Source organism: Belonocnema kinseyi, chromosome 8 (genome assembly GCF_010883055.1).
Source record: "Belonocnema kinseyi isolate 2016_QV_RU_SX_M_011 chromosome 8, B_treatae_v1, whole genome shotgun sequence".
Taxonomy (NCBI): domain Eukaryota; kingdom Metazoa; phylum Arthropoda; class Insecta; order Hymenoptera; family Cynipidae; genus Belonocnema; species Belonocnema kinseyi.
The window spans coordinates 75,000,022-75,024,599 of record NC_046664.1 but is presented as its reverse complement, the minus strand read 5'-3'; the positions used below and the strand labels follow the sequence as shown (position 1 = coordinate 75,024,599).

Genomic DNA, 24,578 nt, shown 5'->3' with positions numbered 1-24,578 from the left:
TAAAAAGAATTGAATTACAAAAGAATTTTAGATGTTAAATGAGTAAAAAATCTAAATTTTAAAATCTTAACCAAAAGATAGAATAAAATAAAATTAGGAAAGTAAATACGGACTGACTGCTGCGAAAGAACTCTTTTAAGATTAACCCCTTTTCTAGATTTATGAAAAATAAAGATTTTTAAGATTTATCTGAAAAGCTATAAAATAAAAAGAACAGTTTTCTCAAAAAAAGAATAAAAATAAATTTTTAAATTTTTAATTCGTATTTACAAAAATAAATTATATAATTAAAGAAAAAATGAATCATTTGAGAAGTTTGGAAGTTGAAGAATATAAAATATAACATTTTTGTCTGGGAATAAAGAAATATAATAAATTAAAATTAGAAGTTTATGCTAAGAAAATAAGACTATTCTTAAGGAACTTTCAGTAAGATTAACTTTTTCAGTTTCAGTTAAAAGATAATTTTAAAAGAATGGGGTGAATAGTATTATACATAAAATAAATATTTTTTTGTAAAGATTTAAATTTTTTATTTGATTAATCACTCTATCCCTTTCCCAATTTGAAAAATTTATTTTGAAGATGTTTTCTTTTATTCTTTTTTTAATAAAGTTTTTTCATATAATTAAAAAAATATATATGTATATAATTTTAAAAAATTGAATTACATAAGAATTTTAGAAGATAAATAATTAAAAAATCTAAAATTCAAAATCTTTACCAAGAAATGCAAAAAAGATAGAATCAAATAAAATTAGGAAAGGAACTCAAGGAACTTTTTTAAGATTAAACCCTGTTCCTCATTTTTTTTTAATCAAAATTTTTATGATTAATTTGAAAATATATGAAATAAAAAGAAAACTTCTCTTGAAAAGAAAATGAAAAGACATTTTTTGAAATAAATTTTAAAAATGTTTAATTTGTATTTTAAAAAATAAATAAAATAATTATTAAAAAATTGAATCATTTGAGAAGTTTGGAAGTTAAAGAATGTAAAATATAAAATCTTTGTCTAGGAATAAAACAAAATATAATAAATTAGAATTAAAAGTTATTGTTAGAACATGAAGACTACTCTTAACGAATTTTTAGTAAGAATAACTTTTCTAGTTTTAGCTAAAAGATAGTTTAAAAAAATAGATTGAACAATATTATATATCATATAAATATTTTTTTGTAAAGATTGTTTTTATTTGAGTAATCACTCTATCCCTTTCCCAATTTGAAAAATTTATTTTCGAAGATTTTATTCTTTTGTTAATAAAGTTTTTTTATATAATTAAAAAATATATATATATAATTGAAAAAATTGAAATACATAATAATTTTGAAAATTAAATAATTAAAAAATCTAAAATTCAAAATCTTTACCAAGAAATAAAAAAAAAGATAGAATAAAATAAAATTATGAAAGTAAATACGGAAGGAATTTTTGCAAGAATCAACCCTGTTACAGATTTTTTTTAAATCAATATTTTTATGATTAATCTGACAAGATATGAAATAAAAAGAAAACTTTTCTCAAAAATAGAATACAAATAAATTTTTTTGAAATAAATTTCTTAGATTTTAAATTCGTATTTTAAACAATAAATTAATTAAGTTTTTAAAAAATTGAATCATTTGAGAATTCGGAACTTAAAAAATATAAATTCTTTGACTATAAATGAAAGAAATATAATCCATTAAAATTAGAAGTTGTTTTGAAGTTAAATAATTAAAAAATCTAAAATTAAAAATCTTTACAAAGAAATAAGAAAAGATAGAATAAAATAAAATTAGGAAAGTAAACACGGAAGGATTTTTTTGTAAGATTAAACCCTGTTCTAGATTTTTTAAAATAAATATTTGTATAATCAGTCTGAAAATATACAAATTAAAAATACAACTTTTTTTAAAAAGATAATAACAAGAAATTTTGTAAATATTTAATTCGCATTGGAAGAAAGTTAAATAATTTATTTTAAATTGAATCATTTGAAAAGTTTAGAATTTAAGTAGAGTAAAATATAAAATATTTGCCAAAGAATAAAAAAGATATAATGAATTAAAATTAGAAGTTATTGGTAAGACAAGAAAACTATTTTTAAGGAATTTTCAGTAAGATTAACTTTTCTAGTTTCAGGTAAAAGATAGTTTTAAAAAATAGATTACACAAGATTATATATATTATAATATAAATACTTTTTTGTTAAGATTTTGAATTTTTTATTTGATTAATCACCCTTTGCCAACGTTATGATTTTTGTAAACAAAAACTGTCAAAATTATTTGATTTAAAAATGGATGATCAAAAAGTATTTTCTGTTCATTCATCAACTATAAATATGTCGATTAAAAACATTTTTTCTGTTAAAAATAGATGTTTCTTTAAATAGAAATTTTTAAATTTTTAAACTTTCATATTCTTTTAAATGAAAAATCTTAAAAATATTTATCCAATAAAAGCTGGAAAAGGGGAAATTGCTGAAAAAAGCTGGAAATTGAATTGCTTTAAATTTTTAAAAGTTAAAAAATTCAAAATCTTTGCAAAGAGAGAAAATAGAATGAAATAAAGTTGGAAAACTAAATAAGGAATGAATACTATAAATAAATATTTTTTTCTTCTGTCCTATGTTTTCTTTGTATCCCCCTTTCGAAGAAAAAGTCCCCTATTTTCCGTCCAATTGAACTCCTGAATCACTCTGATCCCTGAATTAATTAAATTAATTTATTATCGACTAAAAATAGTCAAATATATGCGAAATAAATTTAATTATTTAGGTTTTGCATACTCTACTGAATTCTCAAGATAATGAGTCGGATCTCAATTCAAGAGAAGTGATATTAATGGTGCTGAAAGCCTTGTATAAATTAACGCGATCGTTGAGGTTTAGGATATATTATTATTGCGATCCATGTGTTGCAAATAAGAAACAAAAGGTAAAAATTTATATATATTTTTTAAATTTTTGCTGTAACTAAATATATATTTGAATATTAAAAAAAAAAATTTACAGGAATTGTCGAGGAATTTAGAGAGTAACAATTACGCTTCCTCGGAAGATAGAGACAGTCCGGATGGAGGTCTTTTAGAAGCCAATTATCAAGTTTATCAATCAGCGGTAAGTTCGCAGCTTTATCAAAAAAAAAAATCTTTTCAAAAAATAGAGAGTGGCCGCTGGATCGGGAAACCAGTAAATGACACTGAATTAATTTTTTTACCCGGGATTTTGCAAATTTTTATAAGAAAAATTTATCGAATCACTTGAAATAATAAAAAATTTTATATCACATTATATAGTGGACTTTAAAGTAGGTGAAATTTGAACTTTTCTTAAATTTTAAGTTCAATTGATAGCTTTGACTTTAAAAATATTTTATTTGGATTGGCATTTAGGTCTTTATAATAACTTCAATTTATAGATTCATAATATTGTTTCAGTTTAAAATATTACATTTTTTTACGAAATATATGTAAAAAAAAAAGAAAATTAAACAAATATTTAGCAATATTTGGCTGTTTATTTAAAATAAGCCATTATAAATCGAATATTTGGAATTGAACAATACGAAACTGATTTGTTTTTAACTTGAAAAATTATAATTTTTAAGTAGGAGTGTAAACTTTGTATTTATAAATAACAATTAAAAATTTATACATTCAGAATAAATTCGAGTTTTTAATTTAGATTCTTAAAAATTTTGAACCAAAAATTTAAAAGGTTGTTATGAATTTTTGAAAGTTTCAAGAGAATAAACAAATTTCTTAGTAATGTTCGTCGGAAAACTTAAAAGAATTTTTACTGTGCAAAACTAATTCAAAGAGAATATTTAAAACGATATCAAAAAAATTCCAAAATTGTTCACGAAAAAAAATGTTAGGAATAATTTGAATAATTTAAAAAGATTTTAAAAAATGTTGACAAATTATCAAAAAATATTAAAAAGAAACTATAAGCTTCTTAAAGATTTCAAAATTAAATTGAAAGCTTTTTAAAGATTTTGAAAGTTTTCAAGGTGATTAAAAAGTTTCTTAAGATTCCTGGAATTTTTTAACGATTTTTATTATTATTTTTAATTAATTTTTAACGAAAATTTAAAAAAAAAATTTGTATTAAAATAAATCCCAAAATTATAAAAAAAGAATCTAGAAGATTTGAAAGTCATTTTTTTTAAAATATTTTTTAATGATAAGAAAAAATTAGGAATAATTAGAATTATTTTAAAAGATATTCAAAGCTTTTGAAATATATTTAAAACTAGTTTAAAACACAGTGTAGATTTTTGTTTTGAAAAATTAATTTTAAGAAAACATTACAAAATATTTCGAAAAATTTTTAAGTATTTTGAAAATTGTCAAAAAAGAATCTGAAAGGCTTTAAAGCAATTTAAAGATTAAAAAAATTTTTAAATAGCTTCAGAAAAATTCATTTCAAGATATTTAAAAGTTCTGCAACAATTCTAAAATAAATAAAAAATTTGAAAATATTTTTAAAAATGTAAAACAAAATATAAATTTTTGAAGATTTTGAAAAGAAAATTTTGTTGTATTTTAAGAATTTTTAAATACCTCCGGATAATAAAAACAATTTCTTATAATTTGTGGGAAAATTTTGTAATGATTTTTTTATTTTTTGAAATTAATTTGAAGAGAATATTTAAAAATATTTCCAAAATTGCCAAAAAAAAAAAAAAAGAATCTGCAAGATATTAAAGCAAATGTTTTAATTTTGCAGGATTTTAATCAAGTTTAGGAAAAATTCGATTCGTTTACAGATATTTAAAAATTCTGAAAAATGTTGAATAATTTCGAAAGAATAAAAAAATGTTATTGAGATTCCTAGAAAAATTGAAAGTGAATTTTTATTTGAAAACAATTATTTGAATAGAATATTTAAAAATATTTTGAAAATTGTAAAAAACGATTCTGTAAGATATTAAACAAATTTTTTGCTTTGCAGGATTTTTTTTAAAGTTTAGGAAAAATTTGAATCATATTAAAAATATTTAGAAGTTTTGAAAAATTTTCAAAAATAATTAAAAATTAGAATATGTTCAAAATTTTGTTAAAGAAATGTAAATTTTTTCAACTTCTAGAAACACATTTTGAAACTTTATAAGGATTTCAAAAGGTTTTAAGATAATAACAAAATTTTTGTAAGAATCGTGGGAAAATATAAAATAATAATTTTTTTAATTACTTTTAAGAGAACAAAAGAATATTTTTAAAAAAAGTTGACAAAGAAATCAAAATTAACCAATTATTAATTTATGAAAAATTCTAATAAATTTAAGATATGTTTAAAAGATTTTAAAAGATAAAAAAATAATTTTAAAATTGAAAAGATCTCTAAAAAATTCACAAGTAGATTTTTTAAGATTTCAAACCAAAAAATATTTAAACTTTTCAAACATTTTTAAAGGCTTCGAAGGAACAAAAAAATTCATCAAGATTCCCAAGAGATTTTTAAGCATTTTGAAAGGTTTCGAAAAAAGATTTCCAAAATTCTCAAAAAAGAATCTTCAAGATGTTTTTAGCAAATTTTTGAAGTTTGCAGGATTAAGCAAATTTTTAGTAAAAATGTTAATCTTTTTAACAATATTTATAAGTTTTTAAAGAATTTCAAAAATAATTTAGAATTAGAAAGTAGTCTAAAGTTATTTATTTTTTAATGTAGATTTTTCCCACTTTTGAAAGCACATTTTTAAGACAAATTTTGACGAATAAATAAAAGTTGATTTATACATAACAATTGAACAATTATTAATTTGTAGCGATTGAAAATTGAAACAACTTAACTTCTAATTTGAAAAGCGTACAGTTTAGAAAAGAAAATAGTAATCGTTTAATTTTTAATGTTTCTTGCTTATATTTTTTTATCTTTGAACTGTACAATTTACAAAAGTTTAAAGATTTTTTTATTTTGCAGCTTGAGGTTAAAACTCAAAATAAATCCACTTTGAGTTTTTTAATTTGCGTTTCAGTTTTTATAATTTCAGATGAAAAAATGTTAATCTTCAATCTTTCGAATCTTGTAATTAAAATGACCCTAAAAATGAGGAAATCATAAAATTTTTTCCTTTAATAAAACGGCCAGCCCTGAAGTCTATAACAATTTAAAAAAAAAATACTTTTTAGGGAACGAGTGATAGAAGTCACAGCGTGATAGACAATTTGGACGAATCAGTCTTACAATTGCAACAAATGTTGATTCCAACTTACTGTATCGACTCTCTAATGAGAGTTCTTTCCCTGCTGAGTCTTCCTGATGATCCAAAGCGACCTCTAAAAATAAACAAACACATTACCGATAATAGCTACGAGCTCGTGCAATTATTAACATTGAGCATTATGCCGAACATTTGGCTCTGTAATGATGATGTCGCTCTCAAGTTACAAGAAGAACTCAAAGAATTGATGAAATTACTGAGCGAAGTTTCGGACTATTTTGGAAGTTACAGCAGTGTAGATCACTGCAGAATAACTTATTTGCATCTCATTAGCATAGTTACAAAACTATTGAGCAGTATCGTGCCGCTGGAATTGGCAGATTTAGTCATACCGAAGGAGCTGAAACTTACAATTTGTGTTGCCTGCATGGACGCGCCGATTTATTTGATGTATCCTGCGTTGCACCTCTTGTTGCAAGATTATGCGAGGGTATGGATTTTTCTTTTTCTTTATTCAGTTCTTCCACTTCTAGAATATTTACAATATTCTTAAACTAACAGAAAAATTTTTAGTGGACTTTGAATTTTCAACAGAATATTGGGAATGGTTAAACTGCGATTCGCCACCTGGTGACAAAAATCTGAACTAGGGAGAATAGGTACAATTTTAAGGATGAATTTTAATTTCCGCATAAAAGTGTTTTAACGATTTTTGTTGCGGAGTTTAAAGTATTTATTGGATACTAAAAATTAGTTTTTTTAACAAAGGGGTTTAGCTAGAATTTACATCTAATAGGGTAAAAAAAAACATATTTTTTTTCTTATAAAAAAAAAAATCTTTGTTCCATTTATTGTGATTATCAAAAATTATAAACTTGAATGGACGTATTTTAAAGCAAAAATGAACTCAAAGTAAATTTTTATCAATTTAGTTATAGAGTATTTACTATATAAAAACTTGTCTAAAAGTTTGGATAGAATTCTTATCTAAATTCCAATCGTAGGGTGGCTGCTGGACCGGGAAATGACCGGGAATTTATTTTTTGACCGGGAATTTTACAAATTTCTTGAAAAAAAAATCCGTCCAACTTAGATTTCAACCGTTTTTTTAAAAATAATCTGTTAAATTGTGATCTTTTTTGATAGCATTCAGTTTAGAATGCGTATTTGAATTAAAAGAATTTCAAAATGCAGTTTCAAAGACTTCAGCAATTAAAAATTAAAACTGTTTAAAATCGAAGATTTTTTATAACAAACATTTTTATTTGATCAACTGTCAGTATGAATTAAATTATGATTTTTAAATTTGAATTGCACGCTAAAATTTTTTAAATAAATAATAATTGATTGAAAAAATCGATTCGGCATCAGTTCACAATTTTAGAACTTCCAGATATTAACGTTAAAAATTAAACAGTTTCAATTGGACAGTCTTAAGCAAATGTAAACGCCCTATTGAAACTTTATAAACTATTTTTAATTTTAAATAACTTTTAAATTATATATTTATGATTAAAGGCTCTTATTAAATTTCAGTCTAAAATATTCCATTTTTAAACCACGTAATTTTTAATTTTTAAATTAAAAAAAGAACATTTACTTAATATTTAGAAATATCTGATTGTACATTTAAAATAATTAATTATAAATAAAATAATTAAAGCAGAACAAAAAAATTAAGCTTTGAAAATTACAATTTTAATTGTTCTATTTAAAAAAATCTCATTTCTAAGTTAACTTCTTCAATTTTGTTGTATAAATAACAATTGAACGCCTATTATCCTTGGAAAAAATCGAGTAAATTTTTAAGATTGCTAGGAAAATTGAAAATGATTTTTTTAATTATTTGAAATTCGAATAATTTTAATAGATATTTAGAAGTTGTGAAAAACTTTTAATAATATTTTGTAATTTTAAAAAATTCGAAACAACATGTAGATTTTTTCAAGATCTTGAAATAGAATTTCGAATAATTTTAAGGATTTTTAAACTATTTAAAATAAAAATAATTTAACAGAATTTAAACAGAGATTTTTCAATGTTTTACAAATTCATAATTGGAACAAGAATTTATTCAGAATAATAACCGGGAATTTCAAATTTTAACAAATTCCGAGCTAGCACTGAAAATTTTCGAAAAGGAACAAAATTTTGAAATAGAACAGGAAATTTTTCCAAAGAATTATAATTCTGAGTTGAAGCAGAGAATTTTCAAATTTTAACCAATTCTGAATTGGAACTGGAATTAATCGAAAAGAATTATAAGTCTTTTTGGAACAGTGAATGATAAAATTTAAATAAATTCCGAGCTGGAACAGGGAATTTTACAAAAATTCGAATTTCTTTTGGAAACGCAAAATTTTCAAAAAGTATTAAATTCCGCATTTGAAAAAGGAATTTTCAATTTTTAACCGATTCTGAGTTGGAACTGGAATTTATCCAGGAAAATAACAATTATCAATGGAAACTTTAATTTTTTCAACCAAATTATTGTTTAGTGTTAAAACGAGGTATGTTCGAAAAAAATTAAATTATTAATTGAAACAGGGAATTTTTCCAAAAAGTTCTAATTTTCTAATGAAGAAAAAAAATAATAAAATTTAGGAATATCTGACTGTTTATTTAAAATCAGTAATTATAGTTAAATATTAAATTTTGAACGTTACATTTCAATTGTTCTATTTTACAAAATTTAATTGGTAAGTAAACTTTTTGAACTTCGATATACAAATAACCATTAAACACATGTTATTATTTTTAGAAAATTCAAGGAAGTTAAAGGAATATTTAAAAGTTAAAAAAAAATCTTAATTCAATTTAGTAACAAAATTTCGGTGTAAATAGCCCACGGCCTAACTTGAAAAAAATATAGATTTTGGCAGATTTCGAATAAAAAAATTAAAAGCTTTTTAAGAATTTGGAATGGCTTCAGAAGCTTAAAAAATATTCCCTATAAAAACTGAAAATAATTTTTATTTTGAAAAGATAATTTTGAGTGATTACTTAAAAAGACTTATAAAGATTTACGAAATTATCAAAAATGAATGTGAAAGATTTTAAGGAAATTTATTTAATTTGGCAGAATTTAAAAAAATGAGAAAAAATTGGATTCATTTTAAGGGATGTTTAGAAGTTCTGAAATAATTGCAAAAATAATAAAAAATTTGAAGAAAAAAAATGTAAACAACATGCAGATGTTTCGAGATTTTCAAATAAAATTTGGAAGCATTTTAAGGATTTTTTAACCATTTCAAATATAAATAATTAAAATTTTTATTTAAGAAGTGTTCAGTTTATTAAAAAATGTAATTTTACAAGTGTAAATTATTGAGCATTTGAATCAGATGTGAGTATAAAATTAATTAATGTACATCTTTAAAAATGTACCTACTTTTTGTAGTTCCAGTTTTTGGTATCAGGTGTCGAAATGGTAGACCACCATTCCCAAAACAAATTTTAAACTAGAAAGGATGTATTTTCAACCGAAACAGACATGAAAATTTTTAGTTTTAGACTGAAAAATTACCTATTAAATTTTTTTTCGAAATTTATCTTTTTTTGTTGAAAATTCATGTATTTTGTTGGAAGATCGTCTTTATTGAATATTTAAGGCAATATTTTGAATTTTACAGGATATTTGAAAAATTTTAGGAAAAAATCGAATAATTTTAAAAGGCATTTAGAAGTTTTTAAAAAACTTTCTGAAATAATAAAAAATGTAATGATTTCAAACAACTTAAAAAAACGAATTTTTAAAGATTTCGATATAAACTTTTGAAGTTTTTTAAAATGATTTTGAAAACGACTTTGAAAATCATAAAAAGTTAGAATTTTTTAAACTTTCAAAACCTAGAAATCTCCTTGAATTTCTCACGAGAACCTTGCAATTTAAATTTTTGTTTTTCTTTTTGAAAATTACAGTATACCAGATGTCAAGGATTTCAAAATATGTTAGAGATTTTAAACGATTTCAAAGGGTTTTAGAAGATTACAAAATATTTTACAAATATTTCAAAAAATTTAAAGAATTATAAAAATTTCAAACAGCTTATGTTACACCAGATTTAAAAGATTTAAAACAATTTCATAAGGTTTCAATAAATTTGAGAAGATTTCAAAAGATTTAATTAATTTTAAAGTTTCCGGGTGAAAATGGAACTGCTTGTTTGAAAATTCGTTTTTTTTTGGTTGAAAACCAATTTTTGTATCTAAAAGTTTAAACAATCTAGTGAAATATTTCATTATTTTAGTTTAAAACTCACCCATTTCATTTTTGGTTCAAAAATGATCCTTTTTTAGTCTAAAATTAATTTATTTTGTTGGAAATTTGTCTTTTTTGGTAGAAAATATATCTGTTTTGACTAAATTTCATCTTTCTCTTTGAAAATTCTAGTATTTCAGTTGAAGATTCTTTATTTAAGAATAATTGATAATTCATCTCTGCTTTTTTTTTTTAGTTGAGAATTAATTTTTTTGACTGAGAATTTATCTATTCAGTTTTTGCTTAAAATTTTATCGTTTTTAGTTGAAAATTTGTCTTTTTTGGTACAAAATTAAGCTTTTTGATCTAAAATTAATCTTTTTGGTCAAAAATTTTGCTTTTTTTTCAAAGATTTATCATTTTATTTGAAAATTTATCTATGTTGGTTGAAAATTTAACTATTTTATTAAAAGTCCGTTTTTTAAGTTAAAAATTAATTTTTTAAATTGAAAATTGAACTAATCCAGTTAAAGATTCTATTATTTTAATTAAAAATTAATCTCTTTAGCTGAAAATTAATTCTTTTAGCTACGAATTCACCCATTTCATTTTGGAGTCAAAATTGATCTTTTTTAGTTTAAAATTAATGTCTTTCGCAGTCTTTATTTGTTAGAAAATTTATCTTTTTCTGCAAAAATTCATCTATTCAATTTGAAGATTCATCATTTTAGTGAAAATTTCCGTTTTTTTATTGGGGATTCATCTCTTTGGTTTTAGTTAAAAATGCTTCTTCGTAGTTGAAAATAAATTTTTTTTAACCGAGAATTTGATCGTTTTTAGTTGAAAATTTCTTTTTTTTTTTGTATAAAATTAAGCTTTTTGATCTAAAATTAATCTTTTTAGTTAAAAATTATGCTATTCTAGTTAAAGATTTATCATTTTAATCGAAAATGTATCTCTGTTGGTACAAAATTTAACTATTTGATTAAAAGTCCGTTTTTTAAGTTAAAAATTAATTTTTTAACTGAAAATTTAACTAATCCAGTGAAAATTAATCTTATTCGTTGAAAATTGATATTTTTTTCCAAAATTGAACTATTCAATTTGAAGATTTATCATTTTAGTGAAAAATTCCGCTATTTTATTGGAAATTCATCTCTTTGGTTGAAAACTTAATAATCTTAGTGAAGCTTTGTGTGTTTTTTTTTAGAAAAATTAATTTTTTAAACTTTAAATTAAACTGTTTTGTTGAAAATTCAACTGTTTCATAGAAAAATCGTGTTTTTGGCTTGAAGATTCTACAGTTTTACATAAAATTTAACTCTTTGATGGAAAATGAATCTGTTTTAGAGTAGCATTTAAATATTTTATTGAAATTTTGTTAATTAATTCGTTTCTTTTTTGGAAATTAATCTTCTCAACTGAAAATTGATACTAGTTCAATATTTCATCATTTTAGTTAAAAATTATCTCTAGATGAAAAATGATTTTTTAGACTGATAATTTACTTATTAAAGTTTCTATTAAAAATTCATCTTTTTCAGTTGAAAATTCATGTATTTTTTTGAAAAATCGTCTTTACTGAATATGTAAGGCAATATTTTGAATTTTACAGGATTTTTGAAAAATTTTAGGAAAAATTCGCATAATTTAAAAAGATATTTAGAAGTTTTGAAAAAAATTGAAATAATTTAAAATCTAATAGTTTCAAACAATTAAAAAAAAAATAGATTTTCGAAGATTTCGAAATAAAGTTTTGAAGTTTTTTAAAATGATTTTGAAAGGTTTAAATAATACAAATTTTTTCTGAAGATTCTTGGAAAAAGTTTAATAATATATATCGAAAAAATAATTCTAAGAGAATATTTAAAAACCTTTGAAAAAAAGTCCAAAATCATTCCGAAAAAATCTGGAAGATTTTAGTGCATATTTTTTTAATTTTTGAGAATCTAAAAAAATTGAGACTCTTCAAGTCAGTTTAAAAGATATTTAGGAATGTTAGAAGATTTGAAGAGAATAAAAACACTTTAACATTTGAAAAGATTTTCAAATATTCAGAAAATATTTTTTAATCTTTTAAAGTTGAAAAAGTTGTAATTATCTTTTAAACTGAATTGATGTTTTCCTATAATTTAATAAATTCCTGTAAAGTAAAATTATTTTTTTAAAGTATCTAGATTTTTTCGCATTGGATGTAAAATGCGATTGATGATTTTAGTATTTCCAAAATACAAAAGGAACTAAAATAGTAACGATAGTTACTTTTTTGCAAAAATAATTCAGCAAAAGTAAAATTTTTAGACGTTAACTTTCTTTTAAAATGTACGTTACATATTTTAAAATATTTTATAAAATTTTAGTTTAATTTAAAAACATTTTTTACAGCAATTTTCCGGGAATGAGGAGATTGATTGCATTAAATTATTGGACGAAACGCGGACGATAGCGAAATCAATGAAAGCCGCAATGCTATTGTTAAAAAGTTCACCAGAAGAGTCCCATTTGGAAACTTTAAATACAATCTACGCATCGAAACTAAGTCTCTCGTATCATAAAAATGTGAGAGTTGTTAAAAAGATTGTTAATTTTTTACAACATTTGCCTGAGTAAGTAAATTGAATATTTATATAAATTAAATCTATTGTCCAGAGCATGATGGCCGAAATAATTTGAATAATTTTAGGGTATTTTGAAAACTTCTAATGAATTTTCAAGAGCTTTAAAAAGGTGCAAGGGACTTCAAAAGATTTGAAATATTTTTCAAAATTCTATCAAGATCTTTAAAAAGTTTCAAGAAATTAAAAAAAAATTTGAAACGATTTTAAATAAATTCAGAAATTTTAAATGATCTCACCTTCAGGAAATATTATCGAATTTCCTTAAATTTCGCGGGATTTTATAATATTTTAATGTATTTCAAAGAATTTATTAACAATAATTTAAGGAATTTGAAATATTTTTAAATATTTCTAGGTACTGCCTAAGATTTTAATTAATTTTAAAGATTTGAGAATATTTTTAAAGATTTCAATGATTTTTTATTGAATTTCAATCATTTTAAGAGGTACAAAAAGGATTTTAAAAGTCTCGTGGTGTTTTTTAATTTTTCATTGAATTTTCTATTCGTTTCAATAATTTAAAGGAATTTCAAAGGATTTAAAATATGTCGGGATATATAAAAATATTCCAAAGCATCTTCAAGAGATGGAAGCAATTTAAAGGGATTTCAAAAGATTTTAAATATTCCAGGGTATTTTAAAAGATTCAAAAGATTTTTCAATAAATTTCTGTAATTTAATGGGATTCAAAGGATTTAAAATATTGTGTGGCATTTTAAAATATTCCAAGGAATTTTTAAAAGATAAATATTATTTGAATGTATTCCAAGGGATTTTTAAAGACTTGAGAATGTTTTAAAAATCTGCTAGGAAGTTCAAAATAAATTTCAATAATTTTAAGAGGTTTAAACTTTTTCACGATATTTAAAAAAATTCCCAGGAATTTTCAAGAGCTTTAAAAAGTTTCAAGGGATTTTAAAAGATTTGAAATATTTAGGATATTTTTAAAAATTCTATAGAATTTTCAAGATATTTAAAATGTTCCAAGAAATTAAAGAAAATTTGAAACGATTTTAAATAATTTAAGAAATTTTAAAAGATTTTGCCTTCAGGAAATTTTATCGAGTTTTCTTTAATTTCGCGGGATTTTGTAATATTTTTATGTAATTCAAAGAATTTATTAACAATAATTTAGGAATTTCAAATTTTTTTATAGATTCTAATGAATTTTTATTGAATTACAATCATTTAAAGAAATTTCAAATATTTTAGGATACTTAAAAATATTCCAAGGTATCTTCAACAGATAAAAATAATTTAAAGGGATTTTATATATTTTTTTAATTCCAAGGAATTTTTAAGAGCTTTAAAAACTTTTAAAGAATTTCAAATAGAGTTCATAAATTTGCGGGGATTTTCAAAGATTTCTGGGAAGTTTAGAAATTTACAGGATTTTAAAAAATATTTGAATGATTATTAGGGATTATAAAATTTTTCTTAAGATTTGAATGAATTTTCTAAAATTTCAGGAAATGTGCAATAATTTAGAGGACCTATAAGTTTTTAACATATTTTAAGAGATTCGAATGGAATTTTTCTAAAATTTTCGAGGATTTGAATGATTTTAGGGGATTTTTAATGCTTAAAACCTCTTAAATTCTCCACAATTTCAGCAATTATCAGTTTATTATCAGTTCAATTATCAGTTTTATAATTCAAAGGTTTCAAAAATAGTTTCAGATCAAAATGTTTTAACCAATTTGAGAAGATTTCAAAAGATTTCGATGACTTCAAACTAACACAAAAGATTTCATAAAAATTTAAAAAGATTCTAAATGTTTTAATAATTTCAAATAAATGAAAAAGATTTAAACAATATTTCTCAAGCAAAGAATTCAATTTTAAATTCAAAAGATTAATTTTCTATGAAAAAAAAACAATTTCAATAAAATATATAAATTTTCAACTAAAAAAAATAAATTTACAAACCAAAACTAGAATATTTCAATTTGCAGTTAGAAAGTAAATTTTAAATAAACAAAAAAAAAGTTTTCAGCCAAATTAACTAATTTTTAATTGAAAATATATATTTTCAAACAAAATTCATTAAATTATATTATGAATTTTCGAAAATCTTCAAATTTTAAAGCATTTTTATTCTTTTCAAAATTTTATAATTAGCAGTTAAATAAATTATGTTCTAATTAAAAAGAAACTTATTTTCAGCCAAAGAAATTAATTCATAACCAAAAATAGAATAGTTAAATTGTCTACAAAATAGGAAATTTTTTTACAGAAAAAAATTACATTTCTATCAAAAAAGGTAAATTTTCCACAAAGAATGGAATAGTTAAAGTGAATTTGCAACTAAACTGATAAATCTTCAACTAAAAAAGTTATATTTTTAATCAAATACATTGCATTTTCAACTAAAAAGGTACATTTTTTAACAACATTGAAATTGCTAAAGTTTCAGTCAGTAAAATACATTTTTAACCAAAAAAGAAACAAATTTTCAACAAATAGTTAAATTTTCACCTAAAGCAGCTAAATTTTCTACTAAAATAGAATAATGAAGTTTTCAGGAAAAAATTTAATTTTCTACCAAGAAGATTAAATTTCTACAAAAAAAAAGATAAATTTTCGACAAAAATGGAGCAGTTACATTTTCAAATTAAAAAATTAATTCTAAATAAGAAAAAACTAATTTTCGACCAAAAAGATCAGTTTTCAAGCAAATATTACTAATAAGATGAATTTTCTACAAAAATAAACGAATTTCTAACAAATTGCATGAATTTGTAAACAAATATTTGAATTTCTACAGAAATTTTCAACCTAAAAGATGAATAAGTCACCAAGAAGCTCAAATATTCTCCTAAAAATTCTTATTTTCAATCAAAAAGAAGAATTTTAAAACAAATTTTTTTTCTAAAAAAATAATGAGAATTTGCTATTTTTCATGTATAAAATGTATAAATGTATAAAAAGAAAATGTATAAAATAGATGCAGGTGAAATAGGATTTTTTTTTAAAGAAACTTTAGGGGTTGCATTCAACTATTTTTGGTATAAAATTAAAAACCGTTTTGGTTGAAATATCAAATAACACGTTTTTCGTTGAGAATTCATCCTTTTTGCTTCAAAATGCAACTATTTAGTTGAAAGTGGAATTACTTTGTTAAAAAAATAATTTATTTAGTTATTGAAAATTCGATTTTTTTGAGAATATTTAAGCTTATTAGCGACTAATTCCTCTTCTAGGTGGAAAATTCCTGTAAAATTCAAATATTTGGTTGAAAATTCATGTACTTCGTTAAAAATTCGTTAATTTTGGTTGAAACTTCATCTTATTGGTTGAAAATTGATTTTTTTGGTTGAAAACTAAGGTTTTTATTGAAAACTTAATTATTCTATTTCAGTTGAAAATGTATCTATTTTTGGTGAACATTGAACTATTTGTTGAAAATCCGGCTTTTTTTTATAGAAAAGTACTCTTGTGAGTTGAAACTTCATTTTTTTGTTTATAAATGAATTTCTATGGTTGAAAATTTAATTATTTTGATAAAAAATTTGTTTTTTTTTGTTGTTTCAAAATTTATTTTACTAACTGAAAATTAAGGTATTTCACTTTTGTTGAAAAATGTCCTATTTTGTAGACAATTTAACTATTCTTTTTTTTGTTAAGAATTCATTTCTTTGGTCAAAAACAATATATTTAGATGAATTTTTTAAAATAAAAAATACATATGTTTGGTTGAAAATTCTACTATCTGGTCAAAAATTCATATTTTTAGTTGAAAATTGATCACTGTGATTAAAAATTGATTTCTTTGGCTCACAATCAGTTTCTTTTATTTGAAAATTTATATTTTAAATTGAAAATTAATTTTGCTGAAAACTCGTTTTTTTTGTTTGTTTAAAATTTACGTTTCTAACTGCAAATTGAACTATTTTAGTTTTAGATTGTAAATTTATCTGTTTTAGTTAAAAATTTATATATTTTATTAAAAGAGGGTATTTTTTGATAGAAAATTTATCTTTTGAATTTAAAATTGAATTCTTTTCTTGAGAAATATTTTTGAAATCTTTTGCTTTTATTTTAAATCATTAAAATATTTAAAATCTTTGTAAAGTTTTTTGGAACCTTTTGAATTTTTGATGAATTTTTTATGAATTTTTTTAAATATTAGCGAAAGATTTCTTTAAGCTCTATTTGTGAAATATTTTGTGCTAGTTTGAACTTATTGAAATATTTTGGAATATTTTCGAAATCTTTCTTACTCATTTGAAATCATTGAAACATTTGAAATCGTTTAAAATCTTAGAATTTTGTTTAAATCTTAAATTATTTAATTAATTTTACACTCAAATTCTTTTAATAAATTATTGAACCCTTTTTGAAACCCTGAAAAGGCTTGTATTCTTTTGAAATCTGTATGAAACTTTTATGAAATATTTGAAATATTTAAATATTTAAATAGTACATGTAAAGTCATACATATATATTACATTTTTGATCAACCGTGATTCAAAAAATGTGCGATAACTGTTAAAAAATTATGAAAATTCAAGTTTTTATCATTTGTTTTCAACTTTAAATCCACTGTGGAGACACAAGAAATTATATCACGGGATATAAAAATTCAGTTGTCGTATAAAACTTTTCCTATAAGTTTAAATTTAAAAAAATGTATATTTTTTTAAATTAGAAATTAATTATAATTATAAATTCAAAAAAAAAAAAAGATTTTTTACTGCATAAAAATTTAATCTTTAAATATTAACTATTTTTCCCAAATTCCTCTCTGTTGATTTCAACTTTACCTAATTCTTTTCAAGCTACAAATTTAGTTCCGAGGATCTTGGAACTGCCACAAAATTGACGGCTGGTTTACTAGCCTATGGGGATTTGGATATTCAAGGTGTAATGTATCACGAATGTTATTCTCTAGTTGTCTCAATTTTGGGAGTTGAGTTTACAAGAAACAGACGACACTGGGAAAGCTTGTCGTTTTTATTTGAGCCAACAATTATGACAGAAATTATTTGTCATGGTGCAAAACACGAGAATGCCAAGGTTCTTTTTTAAAAAAATCTCTTAGGTACGAATTAATGAAAAGTACAATAAGTCCAAAAGTATATAATTTTTTATTTTTTTTATTTTAGATCAGAAATATGGCGGAAGAAATGCTAGTTTACATGTTAAAGGGCAAAGTTCAAATGGGTGAAACGGGCTGGATGAAATTTTTAGAGTCCATGGTTCCCGTATTGCCTCTTTTGCAATGTTTGGCGTCCAATCAGACAAGTTTAGGACAGTCTGTTATTAAAATGCTTGATCCTGATGTTTCTAATGATATACAACTTTCCTACATCGAGGTATTTAAAAATATATTTATTTTTTCTCTTTTTTAGATCTTTAAAATTTGGTGTATCTTTAAACCCTGGCAGGCCTTGGACTATATATTCGAATTTTCTACCAAAAAAAAAGAATTTTCAACCAATCAGTTGAATTTTCAATAAAGGAGTTACATTTTTAGTTAGAATCATCGATTTTTAAGAAAAGGCAAACAATATGTCAACTTAAATGGTGAATTTAACAAACAAATTACCTTTTAGGAAAGTAGTTTAACTTTCAACCAAGGAGTTCAATTTTTTAGCAAAAAAATAAATAAATTTGCAACAAAATACATAAATTAATAACCAAATAGTCGAATTTTATACCAAAAAGAATAATTTTCTATCTAAAACGAAAAATTTTCAACTTAAAAGATGAATTTTCAACATATTAGATATATTTTCGTCTCAATAGTTTGAACACTGGATGTGATACAAGTCCAAATTTGATTTGATTAATTGTTAGTTGAATTTTCATCAAGGAGAATTAGTTTTAAAAAAAGAAAAAGGATTTTCTTTAAAATCCTTTAGGTTTGTAACAATTAGTAGATTTTTCTACGAAATTGTCGACTTTTTCATCCAAATGACAAATTTTTCTGAAAGCAGAGGAAATTTCAACCCGAAAATGAGAATTTTCAACCAATCAGTTTAATTTTCAATAAATAAATTACATTTTTAGTGAAAAACATTAATTTTTAACAAAAAGGAAACCAAATTTCGAATAAAATGGTGAATTTAACGAAAAATTACCTTTTAGGAAAGTAATTGAACTTTCAACCAAGGAGTTCAATTTTTTATAAAAAAAGATGAATTCGCAATAAAATATATAAACTATTAATCAAATAGTTTAATTTTCGATTAGAAAAGACGAACTTTCAACAAAATACATAAATTTTCAACCAAAGAGTTGAATTGTCGAGAAAAAGAATAATTTTCTATCTAAAACAAACATTTTTTAACCCAAAGACGAATTTTAAATAAATTAAATAGATGTTCAATTCAATAGTTTGAACAATGGAGGTGATGCTAGTCCAAATTTTATTTGATTAATTCTTAGTTTAATTTTCATTAAGGAGAATTAATTTAAAAAAAGAAAAAGGATTTTCTTCAAAATCGCGTATTTTTGTAAGGAGAGGAATTTTCCACCCGAAAATAAGAATTTTCAACCAATCAGTTGAATTTTCAACAAATTAGTTACATGTTTAGTTAAAACCATCAATTTTTAAGAAAGAGAAAATTTTCTACAAAAAAAGATGAATACGCAACAAAATAAATAAATTTTTTTTTAAATTTTTCTTAAAAATCGTTTAGGTTTAACAATTAACAATTGGTCGATTTTTCTACGAAATTGTGGAATTCTTCATCTGAATGACAAATTTTTTAGAAAGGAGAGGAATTTTCCATCCGAAAATAAGAATTTTCAAACAAACAATTGAATTTTCAACAAAGAAATCACATTTTTAGTTAAAACCATCAATTTTCAAGAAAGAGAAAACAAAATTCCAACTCGAATAATAAATCTTTAAAAAATGAAATTTTTGGAAAGTAGTTGAAATTTTAACCGCAAAATTCAATTTTCTACCAAAAAAAAAAAGATGAATTCACAACAAAATACATAAATTGTTGAGAAAAATATTTGAATTTTCAATCAAAAAGAATATCTTTCTATCCAAAACAAAAAATTTGCAACCTAAAAGACGAATCTTCAACAAATTAGATAAATTTTCAATTGAATAGTTTGAACAATGGAGGTGATGCTAGTCCATATTTTATTTGATTAATTTTTAGTTTAATTTTCATTCAGGAGAATTAATTTAAAAAGAGAAAAAATATTTTCTTTAAAATCGTTTAGGTTTAACAATTAATAATTTGTCGATTTTTCTACGAAATTGTTGAATTTTTCATCCAAATGGCAAATTTTTTGGAAAGGAGAGGAATTTTCAGCCCGAAAATGAGAATTTTCATACAAACAATTGAATTTTCAACAAAGAAGTTACATTTTTAGTTAAAACCGGTAATTTTAAACAACAAGGAAATAAAATTTTAACTAAAATGGTGAATTTAACAAACATAAAATACCTTTTAGGAAAGTAGTAGTAAAATTTAAACTAGAATTATAAATCTTTAAAAAAAACTGTTATGAAATTAGTTGAACTTGTAACCAATCAGTTCAATTTTTTATTTAAAAAATGAATTTGCAACAAAATACATAAATTGTTAACAAAATATTTAATTTTTTGACCAAGAAGATTAATTTTCTATTGAAAAAAGAAAGTTCAACCTAAAAGACGAATTTTTAAGGAATTACATTTATTTGATTAATTTTAGATTATATTTGTTTTGTTTCTAAAAAAAATTTTTAACTAAAAAAAATCAAATTTCGAACAAAAATGCGGTTGTTAAATTTTCATTCAGGAAAAATAGTTTAATAAAAGAAAACAGATATTCTATCAAATATCTTAAGTTTGTAACAACTACTAGAATTCTTTTTGATTTTATTAAATTATTTATCTGAATTTATTATTAAAGAAATGAAAATTTCATTGAATAACAAAGTCATTGTCAACAAAGTAGTTACATCTTTAGTTAAAACCATACATTTTTATTAAAAAGATGTAAAAAATATTAACTAAAATGATTAATTTAAACAAAAAATTAACTTTTAGGAAATTAGTTAAAATTTCAATCGAGAAGTTCAATTTTCTACAAAAAAAGATGCATTCGCAACAAAATACATAAATTGTTTAAAAAAATATTGAAATTTTCAACCAAGGCGATTAATTTTCTATTAGAAAAGACGAACTTTCAACAAAATACATACATTTTCAACCAAAGAGTTAAATTTTCAAACTAAAAAAAAAAAAATTCTTAAAAAAATAATTTTCAACCTAAAAGACGAATTTTTAAGGAATTACATAAATTTTCAACTAAAAAGTTTGTGCACTGGATTTGATTCTAGTCTAAATTTGATTTTAATAATTTTTAGTTGAATTTTCATCCAGGAGAATTAATTTAAAAAAAAAAAGAAAAAGGATTTTCTACAAAATCGTTAAGGTTTGTAACAATTAGTAGATTTTTCTACGAAATTATCGAATTTTTCATCCCAATGACAAATTTTTTAGAAAGCAGAGGAATTTTCAACCCGAAAATACTAATTTTCAACCAATTAGTTGAATTATTCAAAAAGTGGTTGTATTTTTAGTTAAAACCGGTAATTTTTAACAAAAAGGAAATAAAATTTTAACTAAAATGGTGATTTTAACAAACAAAAAATACCTTTTAGGAAAGTAGTAGTAAAATATAAACTATAATTATAAATCTTTAAAAAAAACTTATGGAATTAGTTGAACTTGTAACCAATGAGTTCAATTTTTTATCAAAAAAGATGAATTCAGAACAAAATACATAAATTGTTAACAAAATAGTTGAATTTTCAACCAAGAAGATTAATTTTCTATTAGAGAAGACGAACTATCACAAAATACATAAATTTTTTAATTAAAGAGTTGAATTTTCGACCAAAAAAAAATAGTTTTCTTTTTTTTCATTTCGTTTCTGAAAATTTCTAACTAAATAGTTGCATTTTTTAACTAAAAAAATTAATCTATTTTTCACCAAAAATGTGGTAGTTAAATTTCGATTCGGAAGAATGAATTTAAAAAAAGAAAAAGTATTTATTTTCACAAATTTTCTAGAAAGCAGAGAAATTTTCAACCCGAGAGTAAGAATTTTGATCAAAAGTTTTAATTTTCAATCAATCAATTGAATTCTCAACAAAGTAGTTGCATCTGTAGTTAAAACCATAAAATTGTAACAAAAAAAAAATTCCACTAAAATAATGAATTTAACCAAAAAATTAACTTTCAGGAAAGTCGTTGAAATTTCAACCGAGAAGTTCGATTTTCTACCAAAAAAGATGAAATCGCAACTTAATACATAATTTTTTAACCAAATAGTTGAATTTTTAACCAAAAAGTTTAATTTTCTATTTAAAAAGTCGAACTTTCATCAAAATACATAAATTTTCAACCAAAGTATTGAATTTTCGACCAAAAAGAATAATTTTCTACCTAAAAAAAGAATTTTCAACCTACAAGACGAATTTTCAACGAATTACATAAATTTTCAACTAAATAGTCTGAACAATGGATGTAATACTAGTACAAATTTTATTTTATTAATTTTTAGTTTATATTTGTTTCATTTTTAAAAATTTGTAACTAAGCAGTTTAATTTTTTAACTAAAAAAAAATCAATTTTTAACCAAAGATGCTATTGTTAAATTTATATTAAGGAGAATTAATTTTAAAAAAGAAATTCATTTTTCTACAAAATAGTTTAATTTTGTAACAAATAGTACAATTTTCTATGAAATTGTCGGATTTTTAATCCAAAATGACAAATTTTGTAGAAACCAGAGGAATTTTCAATCCGAGAATAAGAATTTTGATCAAAAGTTTTAATTTTTAACGAAAAGATAAAAAAACTCCACTTAAATTATTAATTTAACCAAAAAAGTAACTTTTATGAAAGAAGTTGAAATTTCAACCGAGAAGTTAAATTTTGTACCAAAAGAATATGAATTTGCAACAAAATACATAAATTGTTGACCAAATAGTTGAATTTTCAACCAAGAAGAATTATTTTCTATTTGAAAAGTCGAACTCCCAAGAAAATAGATACATTTTTTACCAAATTGTTGAATTTTATACAAAAAAGAATAATTTTCTACCAAAAAAAGTTTAAGTTTGTACAAAATAGTTTAATTTTCTACCAAATTTTGAATTGTTAAACCAAATAGACGAATTTTCTAAGAACAGTTAAATTTTAAACGGAGAATATGAATTTTTGATAAAAAAAAGTCATTTTCTAGCAGTTAAATTTTTAAGAAAATAGTTCAATTTTAAATTTTAAATATAAATTCTAATAAAAAATAATAATTTGGAACTAAATTTATGAATCTTGAATCAAAAATGTATAATTAACTATTTTTTATGAAACTACTTGAATATGAAACTAAAAGTGAATATTTTCCAACTAAACAGTTGTATTTTTAACCAAAAAAATTTTTTTTCTCATAAAATCGACGAATTAAAAAAAAATACATGGATTTTTAACCAACGTGTCAAATTATCTACTAAATTCTTGATTTTTTAAACCAAAAAGACAAAAATTTATTTTAAAAAAAGAAATGAAAAACAAATGTCAATCAGATAGTTGAATATTGTCATCAAAATAGTTAAATTTTCAGTTTAAAAAATTAATTTTATCAACAGAAAAAACTAATTTTCAACTAAAATTATTAATCTCATACGAAAATTAACATTTACGAAAGCAGTTTAACTTTCAATGAAAAAGTTAAATTTCTAATCTAAAAAGATGAATTTACGACGAAAAATGTAATAATTGATATTTAAAAAAAAATTTAATTTAAAATGAAAAGGAGTTGGATTCATAAAAAATAATTTTTAAAAAAGATCTTGAATTCTAGACTAAAACTAAATTATTTTCAACCGTAAAGTTACATTTTTAACCAAAAAAATGTATTTTCTACGAAAAAAGACGATTTTTCAAGCAAATAAATCAAGTTAAATAGTTAAATTTTCCAGCCAGAAATACGAATTTTCTACAAATCAGTTAATTTTTTAAGAAAATGTTATTTGCAAACGAAATCGATTAATTTTCAATCTAACAGTTGCCTTTTTAACCCAAAAAAGTAAAATATCTAGAGAAATTGATAAAACACAAATATTATTCAAATAGCTAAATTTTCTAAAAAAAATTGTTGATTTTTCAAATCGAAAAGACAAGTTTTCTACTACGCAGCTAAAATTTTAATCCCAGAGTATGAATTTTTAACATAAAAGTTAATTTTCAACAAAAAAAGTTACATTTTTAACCCAAAAAATTTACTTTCTGCGAAATTTTATGATTGAAAAGTTTCAGATTTTTTAATTTTTAAACCAAGAAAGACGAATTTTCAACAAAGTACTTAAATTTTTAACCCCGAATTTCTTATTGGGTTTTGTTAATTAATCCTGCTATAAATAAATATGGATTTACATAATTTATAAACTAAATAATAACATTTCAAATAAATTTTGAAACTAATTTTTAATATTTTTTAAATATTAGATTAAAAAACTGAGAAATTTATTAAAAAATAAAGTTAATTCTCCATTGGACACTTTTCAACTTCAAACTCTATACTTTTAACCCTCAAAGTGCATACATGCTAAAAATCACGATAAAGTGCATCGTGGGTGT

General features: G+C 21.9%; 1 protein-coding gene across 1 annotated transcript in view; it reads left to right on the top strand.

Moving 5' to 3' along the window:
* LOC117178282 (rotatin) overlaps positions 1-24,578 on the top strand; it is a 126,931-nt gene that overhangs the window by 20,975 nt on the left and 81,378 nt on the right. Inside the window, exons 6-11 of the mRNA XM_033369642.1 lie at positions 2,767-2,925; positions 3,003-3,107; positions 6,125-6,646; positions 12,743-12,963; positions 17,757-17,994; positions 18,084-18,293. Coding sequence (XP_033225533.1) covers positions 2,767-2,925; positions 3,003-3,107; positions 6,125-6,646; positions 12,743-12,963; positions 17,757-17,994; positions 18,084-18,293 — 1,455 coding nt within the window. The remainder of the gene's footprint in view (positions 1-2,766; positions 2,926-3,002; positions 3,108-6,124; positions 6,647-12,742; positions 12,964-17,756; positions 17,995-18,083; positions 18,294-24,578) is intronic.